The sequence below is a fragment of the Clytia hemisphaerica genome, unplaced genomic scaffold (genome assembly GCF_902728285.1).
Source record: "Clytia hemisphaerica strain Z4C2 unplaced genomic scaffold, Clytia hemisphaerica genome assembly, whole genome shotgun sequence".
NCBI classification, from domain to species: Eukaryota; Metazoa; Cnidaria; class Hydrozoa; order Leptothecata; family Clytiidae; genus Clytia; species Clytia hemisphaerica.
In genome coordinates, this window is record NW_027103553.1 from 746,691 (window position 1) to 766,844 (window position 20,154).

At 35.8% G+C, this 20,154-nt stretch overlaps 2 protein-coding genes across 3 annotated transcripts in view; both read left to right on the top strand.

Moving 5' to 3' along the window:
* Positions 1-61: 61 nt before the first annotated feature.
* Positions 62-1,965, top strand: LOC136800380 (inactive peptidyl-prolyl cis-trans isomerase FKBP6-like). Its single transcript, XM_067057022.1, has 2 exons — positions 62-347; positions 498-1,965. Exons 1-2 carry the CDS (start codon positions 102-104, stop codon positions 1,686-1,688), a joined length of 1,437 nt encoding a protein of 478 aa, XP_066913123.1. The 5' UTR covers positions 62-101; the 3' UTR covers positions 1,689-1,965.
* Positions 1,966-3,814: 1,849 nt separating this feature from the next.
* LOC136800381 (dedicator of cytokinesis protein 3-like) overlaps positions 3,815-20,154 on the top strand; it is a 65,379-nt gene continuing 49,039 nt past the window's right edge. The window contains exons 1-3 of one of the 2 annotated variants that reach the window (XM_067057023.1): positions 3,815-3,905; positions 15,124-15,208; positions 15,339-15,428. In XM_067057023.1, coding sequence (XP_066913124.1) covers positions 15,154-15,208; positions 15,339-15,428 — 145 coding nt within the window. In that variant the 5' untranslated portion in view covers positions 3,815-3,905; positions 15,124-15,153. Of the gene's footprint in view, positions 3,906-15,123; positions 15,209-15,338; positions 15,429-20,154 lie in introns of those variants that run through there. The other variant, XM_067057024.1, reaches the window with a different exon arrangement.

Sequence of the window (20,154 nt, forward strand, 5' to 3'; positions counted from 1 at the left end):
AAAGCTTTTGAGATCATGCTGTACTTTATCTAAAAATATAAAAACTATCTATTTTCTGTTTTTTGTTACAGTTGAAAAATAAGAAAATTAAAAGAAACATAATGAACGTTTTGGATGATTTGCCAGAAGGATTGGACGATTTACGTATCAGGGAAGGTGGATTCAACGATGGACATGTGCGCACCAGTGGTATCGATATTCAAAAACTGAATAAGGGATTGGAAAGTAACTTTGAGATTCAAATGAAGGATGAACAAGACGATGTACCGCAACCAGAAACAAACGAGAATCAATTCAATCCTCAGGAATTGTTTCAACAGTTGAATTATGAATGTAATGATACTGAGGTATGTTTGGTAAAAAAAAAAAATTTTCCGGTTGTAATTATCCAAATTCATTGTCTACTGTCAAACATTGGGAAGTTCTTTATTTGTCAATCATAAATATCAAATCATTTTTGAATTGGTCTCAACATATTTGCTTTTTCATGTTTTTAGGTCAGTGATCCGGCTTTAGAGCACCTGTCACCTTTCGAACGAATGAAACAAACCATGGAGGACATTTCTCCTGTCGGTGATGGGGGTATCATGAAAATGATCTTGAAGCATGGTGCAGGTAGTGTGGTGCCACCAAGATCTTTGTGTCGTGTTCATTACAATGGCTACTTTGAATTCAATGACGAACCGTTCGATTCCAGTCGATTACGTGGTCGACAACATCAATTCAAACTTGGTGAAGGTGAAATTTTGATGGGCTGGGAGATTGGAATCGGCACCATGAAACGTGGAGAGTTGGCTCGTTTTATCATGACGTCCCAATACGCGTATGGAAAATATGGGTGTCCACCACGTATACCCAAGGACGCCACACCCATGTTTGAAATTGAACTGATTAGTTTTGTTGATCAAGGAGCAGCTGATGATTACGAAAGTTTTACAGAGGAGGAACGAAAGAAGGCGACTTTTGAAGAGATTCTGGGAGCCGTTGATGCGTTGAGAAAGACTGGTAATGAAGCTTTTGAACTGAACCAAGTGAAGAGAGCTTCAACCTCCTACATGCGTGCTATTCGCTTGTTGGAGAATGCTAATCTTAAGAATGAATACGAGGAAATCGAAATGAAAAAATCCGCGCTCAAGTTGTATTTGAATATGGCGTTAATGGACTTGAAGGAGGCAAAGTCAGGGCGTGCATGTAAACACGCCCGCAAGGCTCTTGAAATCGAACCGAAGAATGTGAAAGCATTGTACAGGTTAGCAAGGGCGTTGCACCAGCTTGGTGATTTGGAGAGTGCTAAGAAAGAGATTTGGAAAGCTCACAGATATTCTCCTGGTAACGAAGAAGTGATGAAGGAAATGCGACAACTTGATAACGAACTTGCTCGATACAAACGCAAAGATCAGGCACTATCAAGGAAAATGTTAAACCTTGATCCAATGCCTAAGAAAGCTGCAGCACCCAAAAACCCAACACCTGCTCAAAGTCAAATGTTAAAGATGGTTCTTGATCGGTTGAAATCTTTCAAGAATTCCAGTGATTTACCGGAAATGCGGTTACCAGATACTCTGACTCAAGAGGAGGTGGATAGTGTGAAGATAGCTGTCAATGAATTGGATTTATTTTTCTCTTCTACTCAGGCTAATGGACAAACAATGATTATCGTCTCTAAAACTTCTTTACAAGAGAAATAGACTTGTGTTTAGGAACAATGTGTACACTTTTGTCGAACTTTCATCAAGGACTACGTTGTATTATTGGAATGTAAATTCAAAGCAAAGATTTCATTGTTTTGAAAGCACTCAACGGGAATTGTGATTTGATTCAAAATGTCATTTGTATCATCTAGCATCATAGCATCTTTTGAAAAACTAGAAAAAACACTTCGTTCATATTTTTTAACCGATAGGAGCTTTGTTATTTTTGTATATACATATCATAAAGTGAAAGAAAAGCCATATATTAACAATATATACTAACAATAAAGAATTTTGGAATTTCCAACTTCAGTGCACAGTTTTCAGCTAACGTAGAAATTATAACCCAATCCTATTACAGGTTTTTTTAATTCTATAAACATACTGTAACGTTTATAAGCATACGCAGGCTCAGTTTTTGGTACCTATTGTTCTATTGTTCAACAACAATTGAATGCTAAGGATAATGCAAGCTTGATAGGGGTAGACACTTGCTTTAAAAAAAAACATTTATTTAGCAATGAAATTGCGGTTTTTTTATCGGTTTTGATGAAAACTTAATGTTTTAAATTTTTATTTATTATTTTCTAAGGTAAGGCATGGTTTTGCATCTTTTCGAGGTAGGAAGATCAAAAGTTTCGACCTTGTGATTTTTCTTGATTTTTCTTGATTTTCAATCTAACAAAATTTACCTTTCAATTTGTGAAATCGAAACCCTACCAAAACCAAAAATAATAGTTAGTAAATTACCTTAAAGGAACTAATTTTTGCGGTTAGAAGGTGTGACATTGGCGTTTTTTGCGGAACTAATTTTAGCGGTTGATACCCACTTTTTGTCGAAATTCTTTCATTTTCCTAGGAGTTTTCGAAAATAGACCTTTTCATAAATTACGTCACGAACATCACTTGCCTCGTTTTGAAATTATTGCCATGGTGATTAACTCCCAGCGGTTTTTATTAAAACTACTTCCTATTCATAAAAGAACCATTTATGTCTCAAGGGACACGATAACCATGGTAATTGTTTGAATACGAGGCAAGTGATGTTCGTGACGTAATTTATAAAAAGGTCTATTGATAGTAACAATTGTTTTTCGCCTTCACGGAAGTAATTTTCACGGTAGACACCCAAAAACGCGAAAATTAGTTCCCTTAAGGTATATCGAAGTAAGTGCAGTAAATTAGTGGTCAACCTTTGGGTTGTTCCTTACCGTAGATTCCCCTACTTACTATTTTTTTACCAAGGATGGACCATAGGTTTGCACTAAGGGCATAGAGAGCTTTTCGTTAGAGGATGAGCAGAAGCCTAGCCGACGCAGACTCTTTTTAAGATGTGCTCTTGGCGTACGTTAGAGCTAGTAATCTTGATTTGTTTTGAGTTTTTGATGTGCCCTGAAATAAGGAGGCAGTGGTATTATCTCAAAGAGGTTTTGGTAATCAATGTCGAACTCTTATGATCTATGATTATAGTAATGAATCAACGGATCCTGCACTAATTTACTTCCCAGTTTTCTCAATGATTATAGTCTTTTGGTTGTTTTCGAGCTCCTATAAAATAAGATAGTTTGTTTTTAAATTTAATCTGGTTTTTCAAAAATATTATCTCGCCGGCTGCTTCTGCAGAAGCTAAATTATACTAATGATAAGCGTTACTCATCGTTACGGATGATACCAAAAAGATTGTACAGTTACAGAGCAGATCGTGCCGATTTTATCTTTTATACTTCTAGTCTGAATCGCAGACCTCTACAAAACCTATAATAAGAAGCACGAATCTGTTAGTGGATGCAATCAGCCAAGTTATACTCTGTTTAAATGGCATTCATTGTTCAATGATGGTAGAAAAATCTTATTTTCGATTTGCCTAATTTGCGTTTTTCGCTTTTCTTCGAGTAGGCGTAAACGAACCTAACACCGCCCCTACACACAGAAGTAGGTTTCTTAGCTATCGCTGCAAACAGTGAGAAAAACTATTTTGAAAGAAACTCCTAAGGGTACTTTTTTCTCATCCGTCAAAAGGATAGAATAAGATTTGATTTGACATTTGATATTTGATTTTGCCTATTAAAAAATATCTCTAAAAGATTGAAAATAAAACGTAACACGCCAAACTCCTTACAAGATAGTCGAGATCAATTGAGCAGCCAGCCAGCAAAAAAATTCAGGTGCTGAATGTGAACTGCTAAAAGCAAGAAATTTAGATAGAATTATGGGGTAAGTTTGATTTTTGAGAACCTTTTGTAAATCCAACCCTTGTTTGGGGAGGGTAATTTTCTTCCTGTCTGCTGACTCGAGATTTTTAACACTTGCATGCTCTCCTTGACTGCTTGATGAGGTTGTATGCCATTCCAGAAAATTTTTGTAACCCCCCGTCAGATGACGTGCATTCTTTAATTTTTAATAGCCTCGGAAATAATTTTTCTTTTCCAGTGGTGGTCGGAAATTCCGATAAAAATCCATGTACTTTTGCAAAATGCATCGGAAATTCCACTCTTTTTTGCCTTTTTTAATTCGCCTCGGAAATTCATACATTTTCTTCTCTCGCCTTGGAAATTTCAAATTTTGGTGAAAACTTTTGCCCTTAGAAATCCTGTGTCATCCGCCCCCCTGTTACAGAGTAGACAAATTCTGGAATGGTCCATTATATATATTATATTGTAGATTATTTTCCAGCACTGTTACTTGTGTAACTTGTGTAGTTGTTTGAGCATCCTGCTTCAGGTAAGGTACTTGGTGAACCACGCCTCTGTGTGATCAATCTGTCGAGAGAAAAAGAATCTCAGCAGATATTTTTCATGTCAATTATTGAATTTGAGTTAGCTCTCCTGCACCCAGTATATCCATGGATCTGGTGTCTGGGGTTCATCTGGGATAGACTTAAGGTGTGTGTCCAGGGCTCTTTTGAATTTAGCGATCGATAGAAATGTTTTTGAGGTTCCTGATGCTCTTTGGCATAGCATTAAAAAGTTTTGCACCTTGCACTGCAAGTGTGCTGTCATTTGCTTCTGAAATGTGCAATTACTGTCCATCAGGATTCCAAGGTCTTTCACAACATCTTTGTTTTCAATCTCAACACCAGACGTCAGTCGTCTAAACTTAAACTCCTTTTATATCAGGATTAGAACTAAAAGCTAGTCTTACCTCTTTTATCTTTTCCTTTACAACAATACAATGCAGGACTCTGCCGACGCACCGGACTTAACGAACACCGGACACGCGAAAGTCCGGTGTAAAATGAGAATTTTTTTACCACCGGACAATAATTTCTACACCAGATTTAAGGAAGTCGGGTGTCCGGTGTCGGAGAAGGATATTTTTTCCCACCGGACAATCAAACCACCGGAGATGACCAGTCCGGTGCGTCCGGTGTTTCTTAATTTTTTGTTTCATAAATGTCCGGCGACCAAAATTCCCTGTATGCAACACCGGACTGACACCGGACTTATTACGTCCGGTGTAGCGAAAGGATACTTTTTGCCACCGGACAAATACACCAGACAGTCCGGTGCGTCGGCAGGGTCCTTACAATGCTGACAAGTTGACACAACACATGTGAACATGTACAAGCTAGCTCTAAAGCTCTAAAACAGCATCTAATAACATGAAAACCAGAATATGATTCTTCAATGGGAATTAAAACTATAAAGTGCACTTAAGAGCCAGTTTTTTTAAGAGCGGGGCAGGTCCAATAGTTTGAAACTTAGATTTTTTTCATTTTTGGATATGTTGTTAAGTACAATGAACTGAGTAAAATCCCAAATATTTTGGTCTGAAAATCCATAATGGCGGATTTATGCCAATTTGAAGTTTTTGACATTTTTGGGCATTGCACTTAAAAAGTTTTTTGATATAGAACCATGCTTTCTCAAATCAAAATGAGGAATTGATTTTGGGTGATTTTGAAACTATGGCCAGTAAACTATACAATTTTCCAAAAAAATCAAAATTTTCAAAATGGTAGCTGGGGTTATGACGTCACAAAAACACTACAAATTTGATTTTAGGGGTATTTTAGAGCCATCTGACCTGTCCCAGGGGAGTTTCTTACTGCTCAAAATAATATTTTCTGGTAGTTTAGTCCCTGGTCTATCCATTTGAAGTGATTGCAATAAAAAACTCCGGCCCTACTGGCCCCTAGAGGCCTGAAAAGCCAATAAGGTCTCAAAAAAGTACCCAACTTTAGCCCAATTTTCCTAGAAATCCCAACATTGTCTGACCTCCAACTCTTCTGTTCCTGAAAGACAACCGCCTGGTCTCTTAGGATCAAAAGAGAAACCTATGTGACCTCCTACCATTCCTTTTTTATCTTGATTTTAAAAATTTTCTTAACATCGCTTGAAAAATGACTAAAATTTGGGATATTTTGGCCCCATTGGCAACTTCAAAGGGGTCTAGGTCACTGAATTTGTTTTATAATATAAGGGCTATGATGAATCTTTTATATAAAAAAACAATGAAACTAGGTGAAAAAAAAAGTTGTCAAATGTGCTTTTTTGGGCCAAAAAGGCTTTTTTTTCATTTTTTTGACCAGAGCTGAGGTCATTCTATTGCAGCCAGTAATTTGGCAGTTAGAAAAGTAAATTTTATCTGAAAATCATGATTCCTCATCACATTCCAGAAAGGTTTTCTAGGAAAATCAAATATGGTACTCTTCGAAAGCTTATAGAGGCTGAAATTTTCACTCAAACGGCGGCTTCAAACTCCCCTGACCCCTCAATTTTGTAAAATTGACTTAAAAGTACATTTTTGGCTGAAATTTTTGCCCAAAATGAGTACCCATTGCTACTTGATTCTTGATTTTGTGAAAGCATCCTATAGATAGTTCAAGAATTTATCAGAAGTTGGAACCTTTTCTTTTCTTTTAAAGATAAGGGCTAGCTCAAAGTCAGTTTTAACTCTAAAATCCTAAAAAAATCTTGACAATGTTGCCTCAAAACAACAATTTTTTGCTCAGATTGAACAGAAAATGAGCCCACTCAGATAATAAAATCTTGGTTTTTGGAAAGTTTCATGGGGATAGTACAAACATTCATCAAGATCTTTACCTCCTGATCTACCATTTAAGGATCAAGTCTGTCAAAATGTGCTTCTAAACTCTCAAATCTTCAAAGGTGAACTTTACCAACCCCATAAACAATTTTGCTATGAGCCTATTGCTCTTAAATGCAGTTAATGAGCCCAAAGTTCAAATTATCCAAAGAGAAGGGAAAGGTTTAGGAATATTTTGTAACTTTTGGACTTATCTCTAAGTATTTAAGGGCAGAAAGGTTGATGGCAAATTGTTTTATGGGGTTGGTAAAGTTCACCTTTGAAGATTTGAGAGTTTAGAACACACATTTTTGACAGACTTGATCCTTAAATGGTAGAATCAGGAGTAAAGATCTTGATGAATGTTTTGTACTATCCCCATGAAACTTTCCAAAAACCAAGATTTTATTATTGAGTGGGCTCATTTTCTGTTCATCTTGAGCAAAAATTGTTGTTTTGAGCAACATTTTCAAGATTTTTAGGATTTTAGAGTTAAAACTGACTTTGAGCTAGCCCTAATCTTTAAAAGAAAAGAAAAGGTTCCAACTTCTGATAAATTCTTGAACTATCTATAGGATGCTTTCACAAAATCAAGAATCAAGTAGCAATGGGTACTCATTTTGGGCAAAAATTTCAGCCAAAAATGTACTTTTAAGTCAATTTTACAAAATTGAGGGGGTCAGGGGAGTTTGAAGCCGCCTTTGAGTGAAACAGGGTGGCCAGCGATACTGGAAATACTTGAAAATACTTGAATATACTGGAAAAAAATATTGGTACTTGATTATACTGGAGTTTTTGAAAAAATGCCCATTTTTCCAGTATATACTTGAAAATGATAAATTGGAATACTTGAAAATACTTGAATTTCTTTTTTCAATTAAATCTTCTATTTCCAGGGCTCTTACAGGCTGTTTTGAAGTATAAATTTTCCAAAATTTTCTATTCGGACCCAACCATGGTGGGTCCTCCTGATAAACAATGTATTGTACCCTATTTGTAAGGTTGGACATTCTTGGTTGGTCTTATTCACTTAACCTATTTGATATGGCTTTTTTAAAAAAGATGAACCTTAATGGGGCCACAAAAAATGAAAAAAAGTAAAAGCAGAATCTTAGATATTCTTCAGCTCAAGTTATTTACTGCAAGATAACCCTCATTGAGAATTTCAAATCTAGCCTTTGGAGCATGTATTGAAAGAATATATCCAATGTGCACATTTCCACTCTTTCTCTGCCAAAATGGATATCTGATATTTGCAAATCAAGCTACTGCTGGGAAAATGGAGCCCATGGTAAATGAATTGTGCAGGCTAATGCTAAAGCGGTCAGGGGAAAACCTGGAAAACCTGGAAAAAAGGGCTATTTTTAGAAAAAGTCAGGGAAAACATGGAAAGCCAGGGAATTTTTGTAAATTCTTCAAAAGTCAGGGAAAAGTCAGGAAATTTTTTCTAGAGTCCCTTGAAATTGATGGTTTTAGCCAATCTTTGAATCCCTATTTTTCAAAATTTTCTTTGTCGGACCCAACCATGGTGGGTCCTCCAAGTAATCATGAAACCAACTAATATCAGGACACTTGACCTATCTAAAATTGATGGTGGTATTTTTGAAAAGTTTGAAAGGTAGTGACATGAATAGTGCTACATGAAAAGTGCTCGCCAATTTTCTATGTTAAAAACTCTTGCTAGAAAATAAACCTTCTGGGATAGTGAGCCATAGGGAAATGATTCTAGAAATGAGAAGTTGAAAATTGGGAAAATGTCAATTTTTCAGCAAAGTTTTTGATTTGACTGAATTGACTAAACTCTTAATTACACAGTTTCTTCGTCTGCTCGAACTGGAAATGTCTTAAAAGTCTTGAAGTCTGATATTTGAAAGAAAATATTTCTGATAGTTCTAGAAAACATTCTGGGAATATCGGAACATTCTTTCTACTACTAGTATTGCAAAAGAAATTCTACCCATTTCGCTCGCAACCAAATCTTCTGATTTGACAACCTTGCTGCGTAAGTTGTTAGTAATAAAATTCTAGAAATTAGACAACCGCTGTAGTACGCCATGGTGTCATAAATCCACTAGTTTCTAGGCACTTTTGATCTGTGTTTAATTTGAGGAAAATGTCAAATAAATTCTGGCATCAGTGACATTATTTTGTGCACACAATTTTGTCATAATATTTTCAAGAAAGGGAAGCCCATAAAAATTTCTGGCAAATTGAGGATCCGATATCCCTTCTAACGAAAGCACCATACGTAAAGTTCAAAATATACTTGAATGTACTTGAATTTTGCACCTTCATATACTTGAAAATAGCAAAGATATACTTGAAAATTATCAAAAATGCTCCAAAAAATACTTGAATATACTTGATTTTCAATGACTAAAATCGCTGGCCACCCTGTGAAAATTCAGCCTCTATAAGCTTTCGAAGAGTACCATATTTGATTTTCCTAGAAACCTTTCTGGAATGTGATGAGGAATCATGATTTTCAGATAAAATTTACTTTCTAACTGCCAATTACTGGCTGCAATAGAATGACCTCAGCTCTGGTCAAAAAATTGAAAAAAAAGCCTTTTTGGCCAAAAAAAGCACATTTGACACTTTTTTCACCTAGTTTATTCTTTTTATATAAAGATTCTCATAGCCCTATATTTAACAAATTCAGTGACCTAGGACCCCTTTGAAGTTTGCCAATGGGCCAAAATATCCCAAATTTTAGTCATTTTTCAAGCGATTGTTAGAAAATTTTTACTCAAGATAAAAAAATTTAATGGTAGGAGGCCATAGGTTTCTCTTTTATCCTAAGAGACCAGGCGGGTTGTCTTCAGGAACAGAAGAGTTGGAGGCAGACATGTTGGATTTCTAGGAAAATTGGGCTAAAGTTGGTACTTTTTTGAGACCTTATTGGCTTTTCGGGCCTCTAGGGGCCAGTCGGGCGGAGTTTTTTATTGCAATCACTTCAAAGGATAGACCAGGGACTAAACTACCAGAAAAATTATTTTGAGCAGTAAGAACTCCCCGGGACAGGTCAGATGGCTCTAAAATACCCCTAAAATCACATTTGTAGTTTTTGTGACGTCATAACCCAGCTACCATTTTGAAATTTTGATTTTTTTGGAAAATTGTATAGTTACTGGCCATAGTTTCAGAATCACCCAAAAATCAATTCCTCATTTTGATTTGAGAAGCAGGTTCTATATCAAAAAACTTCTTAAGTGCAATGCCCAAAAATGTCAAAACTTCAAATTGGCATAAATCCGCCATTATGGATTTCAGACCAAAATATTTTGGGATTTTACTCAGTTCATTGTACTTAACAACATATCCAAAAATGAAAAAAATCTAAGTTTCAAACTATTGGAACTGCCCCAAACTGCCCCATTCTTAAAAAAACTGGCTCTTAAAAACATCAATGTATCAGATCTAACAAAATTAATAACGATACTGTCATCATTGACAATAAAACATACAATTTTCTGTCAAGAGTCTTGTAAACATTCTAACAACTTCCATCGAAATGATCTGTCACAGCTGAGTCGACCATTTTTAACACGGTCCGAGGATTGAGCCGAGAACGTCCGCGCGGGTGAAAAATTTAATCTGTCAATCATTTTCTCGAGCGAAGAGTACGCGAAGCGATTCTAGCTTTACAATAGTGCCGCGGATCATCAATGGATAGTATTCAATTATCATTATCCCTTTATGGACTTTTGCAACAAAAAGGAAAAATAGAAAAGTTGTATTTTTTACTGCTCTATTCACATACTGAATTTGAAAGATCTTCTATGTGGCGTTTTTTTGCAAACTTCAAAAAACTGATTTTTGTCCCGCCTTTGCGGGACTTTGGCTTAAGTGCTTGCGTGCAGCATAGGGTACAAAGTCCAAACATGCGTTTCCCGTAATTTTTGTATGAAGGAGTTAGGTCTACACTGATGTACATTGACAAGTTAATCCCTGAGAGAAGTTTTTATAGAAATCTGCAACAAAAACGAGAGTGTTCTCTTCTACTGATTGCTTCCCAGCGCTTAGCCTGGGTATCCAGACTCAAAATTTCAGAAAAAAACACTCTTACCTCAACATACAAAGTTTCTAAAATTTTAGAGTCTGGTGCAACTAAAAAAGTCTGATACAGTTTTGAATGACACAGTCTGTGAGTAAACTCTTGTTTACAGACTATCAAAACTTTGTAAACCCAAGCAGACACACATAATTAACTTAATATAAAACCTCTTTTACAAACTCAAAAAACTTTCAAAACTACTTTAAGCTACATCAAAACATCAGCCACATTTATAAAGGCTCTTTTCCAGCGGCCATTTTGTTTAGAAATGAACCTGCGTTTTCATTTTCATTTGTTTATCTTTTTTTTGCAAGGTCAGCTTTTTCCATAAATTATGCGCGCACGTCGAAAAATATCACAAACCCCGCGAAAATTCTGCTCAGTGACTGGGCGCGTACTGACCAATTATAGAGACACTCGCATATGCAGGGATAGATATCGACGCCCCTCAAAACAACATCACAAATGAGGGATAGATATCCCTGCAGACGAGTTACTTGGACCAGACCGTAAACCAGAGACAAAATATTAAAAAAACTAGACGGTGAAATAGTTTACGGTCTGGATATCCAGGCTACCCAGCGCTCCTTCCCAGCTGTTTATCAAATTTCCACCAATAAGGTTGCCCTTCTTTTTGGCACCCGTGGCCTTTCAGTGCCTTGCAGCACGACAGGCGGCTGTAAAATCCTACAACCTACGGATCATAGACAAAAAACTTTTGAATTTTTTATCGGCATTGGGCCGATAAGGGGGTTGGGGGGGTTCCAACTACATACCGATAAAAAAACAAGTATTGGGACGAAAATCTTTTCAGCCAATTTCTTTCTGATTTCGTCCACAAACTCAACTGAAAGCATACAATTTCACTTGCTTTCACCTTTGCGCACAAATTTGCAACTTTAAAAGTACAGTTTTGAATTAGCTTTGATAAAAAAAACTTCTTTTTTCATTGGCCAGCGTGCTGCCGTTTCCTTTGAAATGTTGCGACTTCATCGCGTCTTTTTAACTTTCGTTTTGATTAACAATATCAATGCGGGTATGAACAAACTCAATGCTGGTGCAAATAGACAAAAACCAATAACGGGTGGGAAGGCAAGATCAACGCGATGGCGGACATGATTGGAAAAAATTGTTTTTGAGAAGATGTAAAAATTGGTTTCAAAAATTTTGGCCGATAAGAGCAAGGGGGGAGGGGGTCTGAAGCTTATCGGCCCAATGCCGATAAAAAATTCGAAAGGTTTTTGTCGAAGACCCCTAATCCCACCCTTGTCAAAGTGCCGTGAAAAATCATTGAATAAAAGGAAGACCTTTTAAAAATCTTAAATATTTTCATTTTGAAGAATAGGTGCAAAAAAGTGAAACATAGAAAAGTTTCATTTTTCATTGAATTAAACGAAATGGGGGATTTTGAAAATTTTCTATGTTTAGTTTTTTTGCACAAACCCCTGTACCGTCAACTGTAAGTAAGTAAGTATTTATTTACCATTTAACACTACAAAAAAGATACAAGTGATGATATGCACAAAAAATATATGGAAGGAGACCGCCTTATAGTCTAGCTAATCAAAAAGATGTGGCCACCTAAGTATATACAGATTGCGTTTATAACACTTTGTAAATTATTTTAAAATGTTTATATTTTTTTAAGAATTTTGTTATCATCCAGTGAAAAATAAATTAAAAGAAAGTTTGCTAACCTTTCTTAGTAGGGGAGGGGTGTGCTCAGTATCTCCCAAGACCGAGTAAGGGCGAGAGATTTAACAAAACTGCTCTAACTTTAATTAATATTAAGCACTTTTTCTTTTATCATAGTTATTTTTTAGAAACATTTTCTTCATTACATTAGATATCCATTTAAATCCAAGCAAATCAGCTTCACTACATATAAAGTCATTACATGAAAACATATTTCAATATTATGATCCTTTTTGTAACAATAGATTGGAATTTTCAAAAAAATGCAGAGAAAAGTGCTTATTATTTTAAGCACTTTTCTTGTTTTCTGTGGATAACAAAGTATAGCAACCTATTTCAAACGTATTTCTCTTTAAAAAGTATATCATTCAAGAGCTGTGACTCATTGATAGCAAAACCATTGCAAATGAAGCAGGTACCAGGCGAATTTTTTGGTTGAGATTTGCTTGGTGGCTTGTGAAAGTTCCCAGGCTTGAAAATTAGATTAGAGTAATAATGCCATTTTTGACACATAAAAAGCTTTAAAATACCAAACAGTCAATAAAAGCATACATTTTAGTCAAAAATTGGTCTTTAAAACTATTTATTAGAATGAAATACCTCTCTTTTGTAGAAAAGTGCTTAATTAGAAAAGTGCTTTAGAAAAGTGCTTAATATAATATTAAGCACTTTTCTAATATTGACACTTATTCTGGACCTAAATTTGACACAACTAACTCCTAGGTGTATTTTCAGATGAAGACGTGAGCTAAAACTAATTTGCCCAACACGAAATATATTGATATCACAGCCATCCTGATGCTTTCAATCAGCTAAATTGAACAGAAATAGAAAAGTGCTTAATATTAAGCACTTTTCTGTTTTGAAGGCTTGATTTCATACTCAAAGGCCAAAGAAATTTAAAATTTTTTGGTCATTTGGGTCAAAGGTATGTTCTCAACTAGAAAATGTAGGTTTTGGCTTGAGGGGGTTTGAATTAAAAAAATTTCAAATGTAGGGTCCATTAGTCAATGAAAAGTTGAGTATGGAGTGGCTTCCTTACCCCACAATTTTTTTTAGATCGTATGAAATACCTTTAAACTTTCTAAGATTTCAGTTATTATATTAGGTTAGATCACAAAATTCAAAACCTCTTGGCAATTAGAAAGTGCTTTGTGAAAAATCTTTGCTCTATTTTGTAAATTCAAGAATTATCAATTCTTTGACTAAATTTTGATGAAAGGGCTGCAAAAAAATACCCAGTCAAACTTAAATAGTAAAAGCTATGTTGAAACTTATAAATCCTTGTACGCTTGCATGATATATCAAGTTATTTTACCAATGGAATAACGGAAAATGGTCTTAAATTGGTCTCCTTAGAAAAGTGCACTTTGGCAGATTATCATTTAAAAATTCTACAATTTTGATAGCCATGTAATTGCAGGTTTAGATCTCAAAGTTTAGCGCGCAACTAACTTTTTTTTGTTCCAAGGAAAAGCCTTTGTTCAATACAACTTGCAAGCTGTTCAGTGTCCAGAATGAGCACCTTTCAGGAGACCAGATGAGTTCCTACAAACCGATATTAATTATTCTAATTATTTTTTTGTTCAAAAATTCTCTAAATAACAATTAGTTAAAAAGATTTGCCAAAAATGTGCCAAAAATCTTTTCTGAACCTTTCAATAACAAAACTCTAGCCGAGGAGCATAACATAACGTAAATCATAATGACGTAATTTAGTAGCTGCACACAATCTCAAAACAAGCAATCTTTTACATCGCAATTAAGATTCAAGCTGATTTGTTAAGTCTGGACAGTAAGACAAATTAAGCTCCTACATTGAAAAAGGCTTATTGATTTGGATAAGACCAGCTTTTTTTACAGTTAGTTAGTACCCAAAAAGTACCATTTGATTGATTTGAAATTTAAAGCACACCACCCCTCATAGCAGTTAGTAACCTAAAAGTACCATCTGATTGAGTTAAGATTTATAGTACACCACCCCATACAGCAGTTAGTACCCACAATGTACTAACTGCAAATTCCAAAAATCTAATATGACCCACCACGGTACTAACCGTCATGATGTCTGGTACCAACTGCATGTATAATGTCATTGTGACAGTAAAAAAAATGACTGAATTATCTAAAATTGACCAAAAGATAATGACAATCTAAATTAGCAAAAGTTTTGGAATTGGACTTTTTTTTAGCCAGCGATTCTGTAATTGCCATTAGGCTTTAGTCTGTAAGATTAACTCATTGCTCTGTTATTTGCTAATAATTGTGAGCTTTTTTCCTTGTTATTTTGTTCCCTGGAAACAAAAGTTGCTCAAACTTTTGTGTTTACATTTTGTTTGATTTACTTTACTATCCAATGCACATAAGAATTTATGAGCCAAATCTTGAACTTATTTCTTTAAATACTTCTTATTAGCACAATTCATTATGAATGAATCTTAACTTCAATTATGACCAAAGAGAAGTTTGTGTACCATCCAACGCTGACGCTGACATTTAGTAATACTATTTGTCAATTGAATTTATTTATACTTTCAACTATTTTTTTTCCTGTTTGAAAGTTTTAATTGAAGAATTCACTGGTTTCATTTGAACAACATTCTGTTGTTAAATTTTGTTTGATTTTTTATTCTTCATTCCCTGCTTTTTTAGAATGACTTAACATCAAAATATAAACAACCAATGGTGATGGGAGACAAGTGGAAAGCCACTGATCACGGTTGTAAATATGGTGTTGGTAAGTTAGAATGTTCTTTATACTTTTAAGGAAGTGAAAATTTGTCATAAATATGCAAGCGAATTTTTAATGTTATGTGAATTAAAAGAGATATTTCACTGGTCTATAATGGTTCTTTACTTTGTTTTAGCATTGTGTAATTTTACACCGTCAGAATCATTGCAACATGGATTAAAGTTGAATGTTGGGGAAACTGTTCAAATACAGGAAGAATATCAAGGTAATTGGACCAACTATTACTTTACATCAACTTTTGGACCTACCCCGGTGGAGGTCCTATAAAATAACCTTTTGGACCTACCCCGGTGGAGGTCCTATAAATTAACCTTTTGGACTTACCCCGGTGGAGGTCCTATAAATTAACCGTTCGTTCGTTCGTTCGTTCGTTTTGAATGTGACGGAGCTCGATTTTCGAAAAGAAATTTGGGGGCAAATTCCAGCCAAAAAACGGCTTAAAAAGGGTTTTTTGGACTTTGTAGAAGACTGGATCATTAATTTTCCCTAATTTTTTGCATGAAAGTAGGGTACCCCGTGGTTAAAGATGGCTGAAGCAGATTTTCACAAACAAAATTTTCACCTCAAAAAATTGAATTTTTATCCATAAGCTTAGATCGGTGTTCCTAACCAAATTACTCAAATTTTAGATGAGACAGATTTTCTCTTCCTTCCAACTCCCTTTAATGCCACCCAATGGGCACAGGGGACAATCAATAATGAAAACAAACGACGAATTTTAATAAATCGTCACCATTTGTGTTCTGATTGTTTTAACGGTCACCCTCACATAGATATCAATTATATATGTGTTAACTGCATAACCAGGTAGGTCCAAAAGTATCATTTGTTGATTATATAAACAATATTGATATAGTATGTAGCGTTCCAATATATTGAATATGAACATATTTTCCACAAGAAAAAGAAGCAGCATTGAATAGAGCAATATACCAACATCAACGAATATAATCCAAACTACTGTCAATTACTGCTAGTGTTTGCAGTAATTGTTAAAAAATTCCAGCTTCAGGTATATCTTTGACCAAGCTATGTTCTTTTGTATTTTGAGAACTTTTACTCTGTCAGTTGTCAGTGTTTCATCCAGAATTTGAAGAGAAATGAATACACACGAGTAGTGAAGCATCTACAAGCCCTAGGTTATAACTACTCAACTGATAAAATACAATTTAACATAAATAAAGCTCGTAATGAACTAAAGACTCTCATTCGTGTAACCAAATCTTCTTTCTTCCGTCGTGCCCTATCCTCTAAACGACCGAAAGAGGTGTGGTCTACCATCCATCGTATCCTCAAGCCGAATCCTCAAAAGATCCACGCTGAGCCTGACACCCTCAACCAACACTTCAACACAACTGCTGGGAGACTACTTAATTCACAACCGAAACCAGAGCAGCTCCTTCACCAACTCATTGACGATCTACCTGAATTTGATGACGCGTTCACAATTGCCCAAGTCTCCTACGCTGATGTTCGTAAAGCCATTAGAAATCTTCGGGACGATTGCTCAACCGGTCACGACCAAATGCCATCAAAATACATAAAACTGTCCACAGATGAAATCTGCAGTCCGATATGTCACATCATTAACACCTCTATTCAACAATCGATCTTCCTAAGTCAATGGAAAATATCAAAAATCAGCCCAATTCCTAAAATTGAATCACCGAATGAGCCAAGTGATTATCGTCCAATATCGATTTTACCCATTCTATCAAAAGTTTACGAGAAACTCATCATGATATAAATGACAAACTTTCTTGAACACCAGGAACTCTTGTCACCAATCTGGCTTTCGTAAGGGCCATTGCACTGTAACCACATGTATTAAAATCAAAACTGAAAGCTATGCACCACGGAGAGATCACACTTGCTGTTCTTGCCGATTTCTCGAAAGCATTTGACACCGTTGACTTTGAAACTCTGATAAAACTCCACTTCTCGAAGAAGTCCTTACGTATTCTTGCAAACTACCTCAGCAGTCGACAACAGTACGTACAAATTGATGATAAGAGATCACCCGTCTTAACTGTCACTAATGGTGTGCCGCAAGGGAGCATATTGGGTCCCGTCCTCTTTAACATCTATGTTCACGACATGGCATCTAAGACAAACGCCAAATGTGTTCAGTATGCCGACGACACCAGCATCTATCGTCACACCAAACCTGCCAACCTTGAAGTATGTAGTCAAGAAGTTCAGAACGATGTCAATGTTATCGAGGAGTGGTCACGCGACTCAAACTTAATCTTCAATGCAAAAAAGACAAAATCGATGCTCTTTGCCACCAGTCAAATGGCACGAAGACACGACTTTACTTTTGAGATAAACTCAAACAACGAAATGATAATCGAGCGAGTTCCGTCATTCAAACTGCTTGGTGTCACGTTTAACGAAAATCTCACATGGAACGCCCATGTTAAAAATGCGATAACGAAAGCTTACGGAACACTTAAAAGTCTCGCGCTGATTAAACGTTATCTACCGTACCGACTTCGTTGCCAGCTTGCCGAGAACCTCGTCCTAAGTAAACTGGACTATGGTAATGCTGTCTTCAACAATGCACCAGACTACCTTTTCAAACAACTACAAAAAATACAAAATGCCGCTGCCAGCTTTGTAAGAAAGAGTTATTCTCGGGAAACTGATGTCATCGCTATGAAATGGCTTCCGGTAAAGGAACGCTCGGACTACAGTATGGCTAGACTCGCATGGAAATCCGTTAATATGAGTACTTGGCCAAAGTTTCTACCAATGGAAAAATATGAGCAACCTATTACAAGGAACGGCCGTATCGGTGGTATAAAATTGCGTGAATCTTTGAATATTAATGGCTCGTTTGAATTTGAAGCTCCAAGAATTTTTAATGACCTTCCTGTTACATGTCGTAACTCACTTGAATATAAAGTTTTCTGCAAAGAGGTGAAAAATTATTTCCTAGATAAAGCTCTTGCTAGAAGCCTGCAGTAGTACAAGCCTTATTTAAAGCTTTTTCTCGGCTTGATATCTTCTGCTATCTTCTCAGCATAAGCTTTTGTTTTACATATACTGACACTCAATCTCTAGTTTCTCGTATGCGATATCTCCCATAATCACTCAATGACGAACTGCTTAATATTCCACTTTTATATTAGTTTGTTAACAAGTCACAATTCTTGATACATTATAATCTCTTCCCTAGCACAAGCCATATTATTACGTCAGTAAGCAATCATGTTTCTTAATTTCATTAAAATTTTAAACCAAATATGTTACTTGAAATTTATTTTTATATACAGTATGATATGTTCATAGGCACTGGTACAGACCCCTTCGCCCTCGTATTTAGTATCTATTCCATATGTCTATTCAGTTCTTCGTTCACTTTTCTACATAGTTTCAATTAGCTTAATTAGTATTTACAATTCCTATCTCCCATCCAATTTTGTATAGTCTAACTTAATTTCATATTTCATCATCTATTTCATTGGTGGTCTACCAGTATTATGTTGTTTTTTTTTGTTTTTTTTTAGGTAAAGTTAGTTATTTATTTTATGTTCACCTCAAAATATTGAAAATGACAAACAGGCCTTGCTATACCGGTTTTATCTTCGTTTGGCTGCATTCGAATTTATTACTTCTGGTCGCGGGACTAGATATCGTCCCAATTCTGAGTTAATCTTCTGTATACAATTACTAACACTCTACTTTGCTAGCGTAGCCGGTCAGAGCATCTCACTAGTATACATAATAATTTTATAAATATAAATATTTTTTTCTAGACTTTGCACACATATGCTATATAATATTTTCAGCCGAAGAGCCAAATGTAAATTTTGGAGATTGAAATATACCATTATTATTATTATTATTAATAATGCAAGACATATGTAAAGAATATATGTGAATTACAAATGATAAGTCAATTTAGAATTATATTTGTATTAAATATTTCACAAAGTAATCTCTGTGTCGAAAAAAAGAACACTTTTACATAAATTAATAGTACACGACCGACGCACAGTATATGTAAATTACAAACGTTAACGATACATATTTCGAATATTGCCTGGCCCGTAACTGATTTTGCAGCGCAAAACTTGGGCCCAATCCATTGTTTTCTCGTCTAAGCGCAATTTTTTCAATATTCACGCATAAGGAGCTGGTTTTGGGAAACGTCGGATGCAGTAGTTGTAATTTTTCAACATTGAACTTGACTTGGAATGCTGGCACATCAAAAGGAAAGTGTTCATCTCCGATAGGCTTGCTTCTTTAATGCTTGAGAACGGGCGACCACCAGTATATCAGAACAAAGTTGTAAATCAAAGTTGTATTCGCCTGTTGTCAAATGTATCCATTATTTGAGCGTTTCACTATAGCTTTTCAGGGTTCTGACCCTTACTTTTCCTGCTCATTTGGACCAGTTTTAGATTATTGTCATTATTGACTCTTTGCCGTCTTAGAAACCTGGGTATAATGTTTTTGATATGTGTGCGATAATTTTGGTTCTTGAAAACGTAAATTGCTGGATTTATAGCAGCTCTTAGAGAGACGGTATACATACCATATTGTATTCGTGCTAGGTCTTTTTCTGATCCTGATATGGTGTATAAAATCACGAAAATGATCGAGATCAGACCGGACCCGAAGAAGATTGCCATAAGAAGTAGAACGCTGTTGATTACACGTCTCTCTTTTGCTGTCATGTGCACTGAGGAGCTTTGGGTAGGTTCGCTGACTGGTTGCGCTCTCTTATCTTCGTTGGCCTCAATTACATCAATCTCATCCCTGGGAATGGAGTTACTTGTTCCGTTTATCGGTTTCTCGTTTCCGGTGCATGTTTCTTTCATTTGGACTTCCACTGTTTCAGCAGTATTTGGCGAACACACAGAGTGTTGTTGTGAGGTCACTTTGACTTTGAGGACATTTCTGTGGCTCTCAGTTCTTTTCCG

Excerpts from the sequence above, each read along its gene's own strand:
- LOC136800380 (XM_067057022.1), top strand. The coding sequence starts at position 102 with ATGAACGTTTTGGATGATTTGCCAGAAGGATTGGACGATTTACGTATC. Across the intron at positions 348-497 it reads ATGAATGTAATGATACTGAG|GTCAGTGATCCGGCTTTAGA; the intron begins GTATGTTTGGTA and ends TCATGTTTTTAG.